At 44.0% G+C, this 12,580-nt stretch overlaps 1 protein-coding gene across 4 annotated transcripts in view; it reads left to right on the top strand.

Annotated features, from left to right (window-relative positions):
• Nucleotides 1-12,580, top strand: part of Eya3 (EYA transcriptional coactivator and phosphatase 3) — an 85,836-nt gene that overhangs the window by 69,306 nt on the left and 3,950 nt on the right. For all 4 annotated transcript variants that reach the window (XR_005285737.1, XR_005285736.1, XM_038332912.1 and 1 more), the window contains 4 exons: nt 1,098-1,255; nt 4,531-4,645; nt 6,441-6,562; nt 10,657-10,757. Coding sequence is in view for 2 of the 4 variants with exons in the window: in XM_038332912.1 (XP_038188840.1) it covers nt 1,098-1,255; nt 4,531-4,645; nt 6,441-6,562; nt 10,657-10,757 (496 nt within the window). In the remaining 2 variants the exon portion in view is untranslated. The remainder of the gene's footprint in view (nt 1-1,097; nt 1,256-4,530; nt 4,646-6,440; nt 6,563-10,656; nt 10,758-12,580) is intronic.

The following is a 12,580-nucleotide window of genomic DNA, read 5'->3' as shown; positions in this document are numbered from 1 at the left end:
TGTGTAAAGGTTTGTTACTTTTGTTTATGTTCCATTTGTTTAATTAAGAAAAGATGTGTTGCATTTTTGTTTTGCCTTGCCTACAGCCCCTGATTCGTCTAATAAACTGAATGACCAGTAGCTAGCCGGGTGAAGGATAGGCAGGGCTAGGAGGCAAAGAGAATAAATAAGAGGAGAAATCTAGGCTCAGAAGAAAGGATGAGGAGGAGAACTAAGGGAGACGCCCTAAGCGGTCCAGCCAGAGATGGAAAGCAGTGAAAGTAAGATGCGCCGAAGGAAGGAAGATAATAAGCCCCAAGGCGGAAGGAGATGAAGAGAAACAGGTTAAGTTTAAAAACCTGACCAGAGATGTGCCTAAGCTAGGCTAAGCATTCAAAACTAATAAGTCTCTGTGTCATGATTTAGGAGCTGGTTGGTAACCAAAAAGAAAAAGCCTGGTATGGTACAATGTGCCACCACGTCTTGGCTTCTTGGCAGCTTTATTTAATGTATTGAATCCTGTTTTGACATGCTTGGTTTTTTTGAAAAAATCTAGCCTAGGCTGCTCAGAACTTATGTAGCCCATCTGACCTTACATTTATGCTCCTCTAGATTCAGTCTCCCAGATGCTGGAATTACAGATGTGAGCCACTATGGCCGATTCTGTTTCTCCTTTTACGTAGCTGTAATTATATTTACATAGTTGTGTATTCTGCTTTTTCTTCACTGTATACTATTCTGCCACTAATGAAAACAGTCAGCCTCTGTGGGGCGCTGGTGCTTAGGTTACTTTTCTCTCAGTGGTCATCATCATTTTGTTCTGAGAAGGCCAGGAGAGACTGGACATGCATGGTGGTGCATACCTGGTGTTCTAGCGCTTGGAAGGGAGAGACAGGAGCATCAGGAGTATACTTATAGAACTTGAAACTAGTGTAGGCTACATGAAGCTTTTCCTCAAAATAGATAAATAAATTTAAAAAAAAACAATATCCATGAGAAGAGTTTTAAAGTATTAGCTTTGTTTATTACACACAAGGAACAGGGCACAGAATCTCAGGTAACATTTAACCTCATGCCCCATAGGTATGGATTTTAATTTTCATATTCTCTCTCTGCAGCAACTATAGTTTCTCAACAGATGGTTTCAGTGGTTCAGGAGGCAGTGGTCACGGTTCATCTGTGGGCGTTCAGGGAGGTGTGGACTGGATGAGGAAGCTGGCCTTCCGCTATCGAAAAGTGAGAGAAATCTACGACAAACATAAAAGCAACGTGGGTGGTAAGTGTCAGTCTAAATCTGTTTCTTAATGGTTTCCTGCATTCCTGAGAGTGCTCTTAATCCACCTTGCAACTTAATTCTTAGGAATTTATGCCATGTTAATTCTGTATTTTAAGCAACAACAAAAAACACAAGCCAGGCAGTGGTGGTGCACACCTTTAATCCCAGGACTCTAGAGGCAGAGGCAGGTAGATGCACACAGATCTACCAGGACAGCCAGGGCTATTACACAGAGAAATCTTCTTTCAAGAAAAAAATAATAAAATTTTAAAGAAAAAATGGAGCCAGGTGGTGGTGGCACACACCTTTAATCATAGTACTCCAGAGGCACAAGCAAGTGGATCTCTGTGAGTTTAAGACCAGCCTGGTCTACAAGAGCTAGTTCCAGGACAGGCTCCAATGCTACAGAGAAACCCTGTCTCGAAAAAATAAAACAAGAAAAAGAATGGGAGATGATAGTTAAGGCTCTGCACCATTGATGGCTATTTGAATGGGGGATTTCAGTAGAAGTTCTATATTCCTAAGTCCTCTTAATGTAACTTTGGATGATTATGCTGTTTTCTTTAGACAAGTATCTTTTTAAAGAAAATGTGCTGTTAGCCGACTTCCCTTGCTGTGACAAAATACCTGAAATGATCAGTTTAACAAGACAAAAGATTTATTATTTATTATTTATTTATTTTATTGGTCATTTGGACCTGTTATCTTGAACTTGTGGCAAACCAGAACATCATGGCAGGGAGAGGCTGGTCATCTCATTGCAGCAGAGAAAGAGGGAGGAGGAAGTGAAGGTAGCTTGGTTCCTAATATCACATTAAAGCACCTTCAGTGAGAACAAGCCTTCATTACATTAGCTTTTGGAGAATAGGTAAAATCTAAACCATAATACATTCCACAGATTATTATTTGGTTGGTTGGTTTGTTGGTAGGTTGTTGAGGCAGTCTTGTTAGGTAGTCCAGTCTATCCTTGAACTTGCTCCCAAGTACTCAGACACTAGGCATGCCCTACTATAGCCACCTCAGTATATCACATTTGATGCAGAATTTTTAATGAGTTACAGCCACTGTTGGTACTAATTAATAGACTGCCATAGTTTGAATAACAGATATCTATACTCATCACGGCAACTCAGATAGTTACTACACTGGCTGGGAAATAGGTCCAGGATCGTAGTGGCAGTGTTCATGTGCTGTTATCTGAAAGGACTTGGAAATTTTATCTGCCCAGAAATGTTGTAGGTGATAGTGTGCCTAAAATTCTGTTATTTGGAAATAATTAGCCATGGATCATTCAAAATGAAAGAGACATTAGAAATCTGTAGCGCAAATAATAAAAACCCAGAAAAGGATGTTGGGGAGCAAACTGAAGATCAGAAAAGCAGCGCAGCCAACCACTAGAGAGTTCTTACCTATACCAAAGCTGGGCCATCCTGTCCTCAGTGTGACTGCAGACCGAGACCCTGAGCTCCTGTCTCCTCCTGCTCCTCTCTAGTGTGCCACCCCTCTGGCCTCACTGGCTGACTAGTGTGGCTGCTGGGATTAGAGGTGTGTGCCTCCACTGCCTGGCCTGCATGGCTGACTGGTGTGGCTAGCTCTGCACTCTGATCTTCAGGCAAGTTTTATTAAAACACAAGTAAAATATCACTGTAGAAATCTATTCTAAATACCTCATTTGACAATTAACATTTGACAAATTAGCGTCCATCATAGGGGCTAGCATAGCATAACACAGTCATATAGCGCAGATTAGTGGGCTGGCTCCACTCCCTGACTTGAAGTCAGTGCACTTTCCAATCTTGTCATTCATTTACTAGCGAGTGCTCTTATAAGGAAATAGTTAAAACTGTGAGCCCTCACCCTCAAAAGAGACTGCGCACAGTGCTGCATGAAGTTTAGGACTTGTGTGGATTACTCAGGAGAACATTCTGCCATCTCACTCACGGTCTGGCTGAAGCAGAGATGGGGCTTTGAAGTTGAGTTGGGTCATCCTGTGACAACCTGATAGCAAACAGACAAAATCATGGGCTTCTAGCTCTCAGGAACCTAATTTCTTTTTTCAGATCCTCCCCTCCCCCAAGCCTAAGTGTCTGATCCTTTCCTGCCTACTGACTAGACCTCAGTTCCTAGAGAAAATGATACAGCACACCTGAACCTGCTTGGGAGAACATATAAAAAGTGGTACCAGCCAGACATGTGTCACATACATTTAATGCCAGCACTAGGGAGGCTGAGGCATGTGGATCTCTGAGTTCAAGGCCCGTCTGGTCTACATAGTAAGTTCCAGGCTAGCCGGGGTTATATACTAAGACTGCCTTAAAAAAAAAAAATAGCCGGCGGTGGTGGCCCACGCCTTTAATCCCAGCACTCAGGAGGCAGAGGCAGGCGGATCTCTGTGAGTTCGAGACCAGCCTGGTCTACAAGAGCTAGTTCCAGGACAGGCTCTAGAAACTACAGGGAAACCCTGTCTCGAAAAAACCAAAAAAAAAAAAAAAAAACAAAAAACAAAAAAAAAACCTCCCTATAATACGGGACTTTTTATAATTCTGAGTCACACTTGCTCTTTGAATTTTATAACTCAGAATGTCTGACAGTGGGTTCCCATATGAAATCTATTATGTTTTATGCCCAGTTAATCTAGTGTCCTAGAGCAATGTGCTGTCTGCTGTCAGCTGTAGCTGTTTCAGATGTAAATATCCTGCAAGGGATTGGTTCTCCACCCTGGCATGTTCCTGTGCAGGGAAGCTTGTTCAACCCCTCGCTATGATGCTTATGTCAGCTGATCCTCTTATGGTGTGCCCATAGGGAAGAAAACAATTTGGTGAGGAGTCATATTGGAATAGTACCATTCTCAAAGTTTTCTAAACCATGGGGATTGTATAACCTCAGGGCTCATGGGAGTTGCTTCTTTGAATAGCAAGTATATTGGCTCCTGGTCTACAGCACAGCACCGGATAGCACAGCTAGAAGGAAGGCTTTATTTTGTGTCACAGTGGCAGTAGGAGAGGGCGGCTGGCCATCAAGTCCACAGTCAGGAAATAGAGCGAAGAATACTTGTGCTCAGCTGCTTTCTCCTTTGTGTTCAGTCCAGGAACCCGGCCCATCTACATTTAGGGTGGGTCTTCCTTCCTCAGTAGCCTAATTCTGATGATTCCTCACACATGTGACCAGAGATTTGTTTCCATGGCGATTCCAAATCCCATCATGCTGACTATCAAATTGACCGTCATAGCAAGTTGATGTTGTCAGATAACAAATGTGTCTGCTTTTCTCTGAAGGCCTCCTCAGCCCACAGAGGAAGGAAGCACTGCAGAGACTGAGAGCAGAGATCGAAGTTCTAACAGATTCCTGGCTAGGAACTGCGCTAAAGTCCTTGCTTCTCATCCAATCTAGGTAAGGAAATGTTTCCTTTGCATCCTATCCTCTCAAGGACACGCTGCTTCCTATCCCTAGTCCATGCTAGGCCATCCCCTCAAATGGAGTTTAGGAACAGGAATTAGAAGGCTCAAATGAGCTGGAAATGGTGATGCACTCCCTTAATCCCAACATGCAGAAGGAAGAGGCTGGCAGATCTTTGAGTTTGGGGCCAGCGAGTTACAGGACAGCTAAGGCTACAGGGGAAAAAAAAAAAACAAAAAACACCTTGTCTTGGGGAAAACAAAAAAAAGAAAGCAGAATTTCAATGAAAAGGTCTCTGGACAGGCATAGTGATGCACGCCTGTGACTCCAGGTCTTGAGAGATGTAGGCTGGAGGATCAGGACTTAGTTCAAGGCCATCCTTAGCTATATAGTCTGAGGGCAGTCTGGGCTTCTTGAGACTGTCTCGAGAATGAAAAAGGGGAGAATTAATGCAGTAAGAAGATGAAGGGACTGAGTGGTGGTTGTGGCAGTGCACACCTTTAATTCAGCACTTGGGAGGCAAAGACAGGAGGATCTCTGTGAGTTAGAGGCCATCCTGGTCTGCAGAGTGAGTTCCAGGACAGCCACAAGAAACCCTGTCTTTATTAAGATTTATTAAGGGAACCATTAAGGGGTAAATATGTGCCTGCTACCAAATCTAATGGTATTAGTTCCACATACACAATAAATGTAACTTAAAAATAAATGAAGGTGAGCCGGGCGGTGGTGGCGCACGCCTTTAATCCCAGCACTCAGGAGGCAGAGGCAGGCAGATCTCTGTGAGTTCGAGACCAGCCTGGTCTACAAGAGCTAGTTCCAGGACAGGCTCTAAAAAGCTGCAGAGAAACCCTGTCTCGAAAAAACCAAAAAAAATAAAAAAATAAAAAAATAAATAAAAAAATAAATAAATGAAGGTGAGCACTGGAGAGATTAAAACCTCTTCCAGAGGTCCTGAGTTCAATTCCCAGCAACTGCATGATGGCTCACAACCATCTACAATGAGATCTGGCTCCCTCTTCTGGCATGCAGGTATACTTGCAGACATGCAGGTGATTAAGGAGATTTTACCTTGAAGACTAAGATGGAAAATAAATGCAGCCATAGCATGCGCCAGTATCCTGTTGCTCCTCTCTCCCTCATGTCTATAATTTGGGGGACAAAAAAACAAAACATACTGAGGATAGAAATCCATGGGAGGTAAAGACCTAGGGAATCTTGGTGTCTTACTGAGTGACAAGCAAAGAGAACATGACTCGTGTCTTACGAGTTCATTTCCACTGAACAGAGCACAACGAAAGCTCTCCTCTGTGCACTTGTCTCTAGAGTGTGGTAGCTAACAAATGCAGTGAAAGCAGTGGCCAGAGCTGGGGAGTGAGGATGGAGAGGCTGAGTGCGGGAGCGTTTGCTGCTCTAGCGAGGACCCAGGTTCAATTCCTAGCATCAAGCCATCTCACTGGCCCCTCTGCCCTTTAGTCTAGAAAATAAAATCGGAATAAGAGTAATAATTGAGTTGGGCATGGTAACACAGCACGCAGACGGCAGAGGCAGGCAGATCTCTGAGTTCGAGGCCAGCCGAATCTACAGAGTGAGCTCTAGGACAGCCAGTGCTCTGTAGAGAAACCCTGTCTCGGGGGAAAGAAGAGGAGGAGTAATATAACATTGACGATGCATTGATCAGCAGTGTTCAGCTCTTTGAGGTTCCTTTTAAGTCGGACCCTGAGGAGCTGAGCCATCTGAGTTCTTGTTCTTAGCTTGCTTCAGTTTTGCCTTTTCCTCCTCCTCCTCCTAGGAAGAACTGTGTGAACGTTCTGATCACTACCACACAGCTGGTTCCAGCCCTGGCCAAGGTTCTCCTGTATGGACTGGGAGAAATATTCCCTATTGAAAACATCTACAGTGCTACCAAAATCGGTATGTCATTCTCCCATTGGCCTCTCGGAAACTTCCCTTGGGGCTGGTGTTCCTGCCAGTCCTGCTACACAGTACAAATGTTGTTTGCCATCCAGCAGTCTTCCGATAAGAGGGTTGAGGCTTAGCAGGAACCATGTTCGCTCAAGAAAGTAGAACTGAACTAGTAAGCTCCTTTCTTCCACAACATTTCTTTCTTCATTTGTTTATTTTTTTATTCTGGCTGAAAATCTGTTATTGAGACCCACTACCTGACTAGGTTAGAATCTGCTGCCAAGTCTGATGGCCTGGGCTCAGTCCTCAGGAGCGGGTGGTAGAAGGAGAGAGTCAACTCCATAGTTGTTCTGTGATCTCCACCTTCATACCATGGAACATAGGTGTACACACACATACAACTGATGAATAAAAATGTTTTAGCTGGAACGATGGCTCAGCAGTTAAGAGCACTTGTTCTTGCAGAGGACCTGAATTCAGTATCCAGCACCCACATGGCAGCTCACAACCACCCAGAACTCCTGTTCCTGGGATCTGACGCCCTCTTCTGGCCTCTGAGGGCAGCAAGTACACACATGTTACTTATGCATGCATACAGGCAAAACACACATAAAATGAATCTTTTTTTTTTTAAGTTTTTAAATAAGAATTGAGAAAACTTAGTTTGGTAGTGGAATTCTGTAGTCATTTGGGTTTTATTCACCAGTCCTTTCTCCTATAGGTTAAATATTCCATTGACAAGAGCTTTGGACACTGAGGAAACAGACGATGGCTCCCTTCACCTTTGCCTCCTCTGTTTCTACTTTTCCATGCAGCAGACCTTCCCTGGGAGCCTCCACACCCAAGAGCTGTATTTTCTGTGCTGATCATTGCACTAAGGCCTACTGCCCACAGGCTAATCCAACTAATGGAAAGGCTTTATTCTCTCTGAGATTAGGGAGCTTATTTGGTGATTTTCCTTAATCGTAATTCTCCAAAGCTAACATTGGAAGCTGCAGTGTGATCTGGTGCCATGGTAACAACGGCGAGGAGCCCGAGGCTTTTCTTGACAGAACTGTGAAATGGGAATAAGAATAGGAAGGCTTTTTTCCAGGTTCTCTGGAAAACGTGATTTCAAAATTAGGATTTTCCTTTTTGTATATTTTTTGAGATAGGGTCTCACGTAGCCCAGGCTGGCCTCAAACATACTGTGTAATCAAGGATGACCTGGAAGGTTCTGATCATCCTCAGCCTCCCAAGAGCTGGGATTAGAATATGTGCCACCATACCCAGCTAAAATTATGATTTTCTATGTAGTCACTCAGTAACTGTTTATATTGAATTCTCAAGATTATTTCTGAAAATGCCAGAAGTGAGCTTAGGGACTTTGTTTTGGTTTTTTTGGAATTGGGGTCTCTAGCTTAGGTTGCTTCCAACTCACAGTGATCCCTCTGCCTCACCTATCCAAGTTTTTGGTTACAAGCTGTGCTCCCATTCTCCAACGACTTGGGTGACCACATCCTCCAGAACAGAAGATCTCCCACCCAGTGTCCTGAAGTGCCATGTGTTACAGCTGCAGAGCTCCCGTCCAGTGCTCTGTGGCATCCGTTAGAGTAGGTTCTTGCTGTGCTCTCTCCTCCTCCCCCTCACCTGCTGATAAGCTCTCCTGTTCCAGCTTGTGGAAGAGGCATGCCAGAGGCTATTTCCTCCTTGATCGGAGCATGTCAAGACATTGGGAATTTCTTTATCCTTCTTCCTAAACAGGACATGGTCCTTTTACTTGATCTTAGGAAAATGTCTGAAATCTGAACCAATGTTTTTTTTTTTTCATAAGCAGATCGCTCTTAGATACTGGCTTATTAGAAAGGCTATCATGGAATTAAACAGTTAACTTTTTTAAACTTTGAGCATAATAATTCATGACTGGGCATATAGAAAAATGAAATATGACATTTGTAACTGGAAATTATATATGCCAGATTCAGAAAGACATACTCGGGAGGCAGAAGCAGGTGGTTCTCCATGAGTTCAAGGCCAGCCCAGTCTACAAAGTGAGTTCCAGGACAGCCAGAGCTATGTAGAGAGACCCCCCCCCCCATCTCAAAAAAAAAGGTGCATCATCTACTTTCTTCCCTAAATGGAGTTTAGGTTTAAGGCAGGGTAGGGGAGAAGAGTGTTCAGAAAGGGGCCATAAAAGGAAGGAAAAGATCCTAAGAGAGGCAGAGAGAGAGGTCCAATGGGATGCTGAGAGCAGAAGGGAGACTGTTTGGGAGACAAAAGGAAGCAGCAAGTGGGGATTTGATGGCTCAGCAATTAATAGTGTTTCACTGAATTCAGCTCCCGGCTTCTGTGTCAGTGGCTCACAACTGCCTGTCACTCCAACTCAACTCCTCTGATCTCTGCAATCACCTGAATTCATGTGAATAAATTTAATTTATTTATAACATATATGAAAATGACCCATCACTTTGTATGCTAACTTAAAAAAGAATTCAGGGCTGGGGTTGTAGTTAATTGACAGAATGTTTGCCTAGCATTCACTCCTGGGTTTGGTCACCAGCATCATAAAACAAGAAAAGAGAAAAATAAAAGTTTTGGGTTAGGAGAGCTCATTTGGTAAAGTACTTGCCACATAAGCCTGAAAACCCGAATTTGTCCCCAGCACCCACATGTAATGGATATGATGACAGACACTTGTGATCCAAGCAATGGGGATGCAGAGACAGGAGGATCCTTGGGGCTGGCTGGTCAGCCAGAGGAATCTAAGCAGTGAGCCTCAGGTCCTAGTGAGAGACCCTGTCTCCTAGACAAGGTGTTTATAGCTCCTAAGGAATGACAATTGAGGTCTACCTCAGACTTCCATGCGCATGTGCACAGATCTGTCAGACACATACAGATACATACCCAAAATAGAAAGGATTAGTTTAATTATTTGAATATTAGTTGGAATATCTAATAGTTAATCCAAATTGGGCTCAGTATAGTGGCTCTCTGAGTTTTATGGTAAGTTAATATACAGTCAAAAGCATTCATTCAGCAACAACTGCGTGCTGCAGAGGAGAGTCAGGGAGGACTGCCACAGTGAAGTAAGCACCAAAAACACCACATATACCCAAAAAAGCCTTGTCTCTTAAGGAAGAAACTGAGAGCCAGAGCAGACCAGTGTCTGCACCAGGACACTGCTGAGCTGCCACTTGGCTAGGAGTGTCATATTTACAGGTATCATGACTACTTTCCTGCAGGTGGCATTCCAGGGTCTTTCGGAAGAGTCTTAGGTCACTGGATCTGACAGGAATTAAAAATGAGGTTAATGGAGCAGGATAAAGAAGCCTACCAGTCTCCAGTGGATAGCTCTCAGCTCTTGGTCATAAACCCATGGGACACAAAACAAAAAGACATGAATGTGGGAAAGGGACTTTGAAAGGGGGCGTCACAGAGGTGGGAAGGAGATGACAGGCAGGGCTGAGAGTAATCAGAACACATTATTATACACATGTGCAATTCTCTAAGAACAAATTTAATCAATAAAAAAATATGGAAGCTGGGCAGTAGTGGCACACACTTTCAATCCCAGGACTTGGGAGGAAGAGGCAGGCAGGTGTCTGAGTTCAAGGCCAGCCTGGTCTACAGAGTGAGTTTCAGGACAGCTAGAGTTGTTACACAGAGAAACCCTGTCTTGGGGGAGGGAAAAAATTATGGAGTTCTAAAAAGAGCAGTTGCCATAGACCATGGCCACAGCCTGAATTTGGAGTCGAGACCAAGCTAAGTCTAGCTGCTGGCATGTGATCTGGTGAGACACTAAGCCTATGATGGTCTGTGGGTGCTTTGTGAGCTCGAAAGTATGGGAAATACACAAGAGAGGTGGAGGTGGTTACAGCTTGTTCATCCTAGGGTCCTTGTCCTGTTTCTAGATAGTTGTTGTGAAGGTTAGAGTGAGTTGTTTTGGTAATGGCACGCTTTCACTTTGTTTGGGCAGAGGGGCTCCTGAAGCTCTGGCTCTGCTCCTAAGTAGAGTAGTCTGCACAGGCTGCTAGCATGGCAGGTGAGTGGAACAGCAGTCCTTACCTTTGGTATTGAGAAAGCTAGGGAAGACTGTTCTAATAGGAGATGTGTTTTTCCTACAGGTAAGGAGAGCTGCTTTGAGAGAATTGTGTCAAGGTTTGGGAAGAAAGTCACATATGTAGTGATTGGAGACGGACGAGATGAAGAAATCGCAGCCAAACAGGTAACTGTAGAAAGAAAATAAAAAAATGAGCTATGTGGTTTTTATGAAGCAGTTAGAAAAACTGTACAGTGGAGCACATCTGTAATCCCTACATCTGGAGGCAGTAAGAGGATATGAAGCATGTGTGGTTGCGGTGGGACTATAGTAAAGCAGGGAGTAAAGGCTGAGGGTATACCTAACTTGGCAGGCTGCTGCCTAGCCGCACGGAACCCAGATTCAGCCCTCAGCACTGTGTAGCCAGGATGGAGCTTGTGAAGTGTAAGCAGGGGGCTGAAAGGGCATCCTTGGCTACATGGTTCATAGGATGCATGAGACTGTCAAAGGGGGGAGAGGAGAAAAATGGTAAAACTGAAAAATCTTTACCACTATTGTGTATTTGTAGTATGTATTGTCCTTCCTCACTTTTCTTTAAGAAAAAGGCCATTTTTTGCCCAGGTAGAGTTTTTCCTATAATTTGTTAAGTCCTCTTCTGTCCTTTTCTCCCTGCCACTCAACCGTCTCTGAGAGTTCTCTGAAAGTTCTCTCCTTGGCCTTTGTTTCTTTTCTTTTTAGATTTAGAACCATGGCTTACCAACTAGCACTGCCCTGATTTTCTTCACCCAGTTCATAGAAATCACAGCAACTTTAGTGAATTATGTGATTGACAATCAGTTGGCATCATTAGTTCATGTTATCATTTGCCACTTGATAGAGCAAGTCATAGAGCTTGATAGAGCTTTTCTGTGTTAACCATCAAAGCTTTGATTCTCCAGTACTGCTCAGTCTCCCTTTGGGAAAAACATCAGTGGCTTCTCAGTCTGGAGAAAAGAGCAGCGCTTGAGCGATCGCCGAGGTCACCCCTAATCTAAGGTCTGCAGTCTACTAGGAAATACATCCTCCAGGAGTCCAGGGTGTAAACGTCCTAGTAGCCAGTCCTCAGCACTGAGGAAAAAACAGAATATATTGATTAAAAATGTCTGAGTGTGCCAGGTGGTGTTGTTGCACACCTCTAATTCCAGCATTCAGGAGGCAGAGACAGGTGGATCTCTGTGAGTTCGAGGCCAGCCTGGTCTACAGAACATGTTCCAGGACAGCCAGAGCTAAACAGAGAAACCCTGTCTCGAAAAACCAAAAAAGTCTGAGTGCTTTATGCAACTTATCTTGCTTTCTGTCAGGAATCTTTCTGCCAGCCTTTCTGGAAGAAAACTAGTCCTTGCATGAACATACCCAAAGGAAGAGGGAACTGATTCCCAAGCCAGCTCCCCATGGGGCCATCCCAGCTGTCAGTGTCCTTCTTCCCATCAGACAAAACGCCGTCATCTAGTTCTGCTGTCCTCTTCCTCTGTTTCTGCTAAAAAACAGCCAAAAAGCAGCCAAAAAGGATGGTCAGAGAAAGTGATCCACTTTCACTTCACAGAACATGGTTTTCTGCACTTGAATAATCCTTCCAGAACAGGATATGGTCTTAGTACAATTCTGGTTCCATAACATCCTGCATCTTGGACAGGGGTAGTATTTGAGCCTGTTAGAGCAAAAGATTACAGGAAACTGACCACCTGCAAAGCAGTAAAACTTACACTAGCTTCCTTCCCAGCCTGTTAGTAGTAACAGGATCTGCTGTGTTGCTCACACTGGCCTCAACCTTTTTTTTTTTCTTTCATTTTATTTGCATTGGTGTGAGGATGTCAGATCCCCTGGAACTGGAGTTATAAACAATTGTGAGCTGTCATGTTGGTGCTGGGAATTGAACCTGGGTCCTCTGGAAGAGCAGCCAGTGCTCTTAACTGCTGAGCCATCTTTCCGGTCCATGGCATCATGGCATCAATCTTGTAATCCTCCTGCCT

Source organism: Arvicola amphibius, chromosome 6, assembly GCF_903992535.2.
Source record: "Arvicola amphibius chromosome 6, mArvAmp1.2, whole genome shotgun sequence".
In the NCBI taxonomy this organism is placed as follows: Eukaryota; Metazoa; Chordata; class Mammalia; order Rodentia; family Cricetidae; genus Arvicola; species Arvicola amphibius.
The sequence above is the reverse complement of the archived record's forward strand: the minus strand, read 5'-3'. Positions and strand labels throughout refer to the sequence as shown.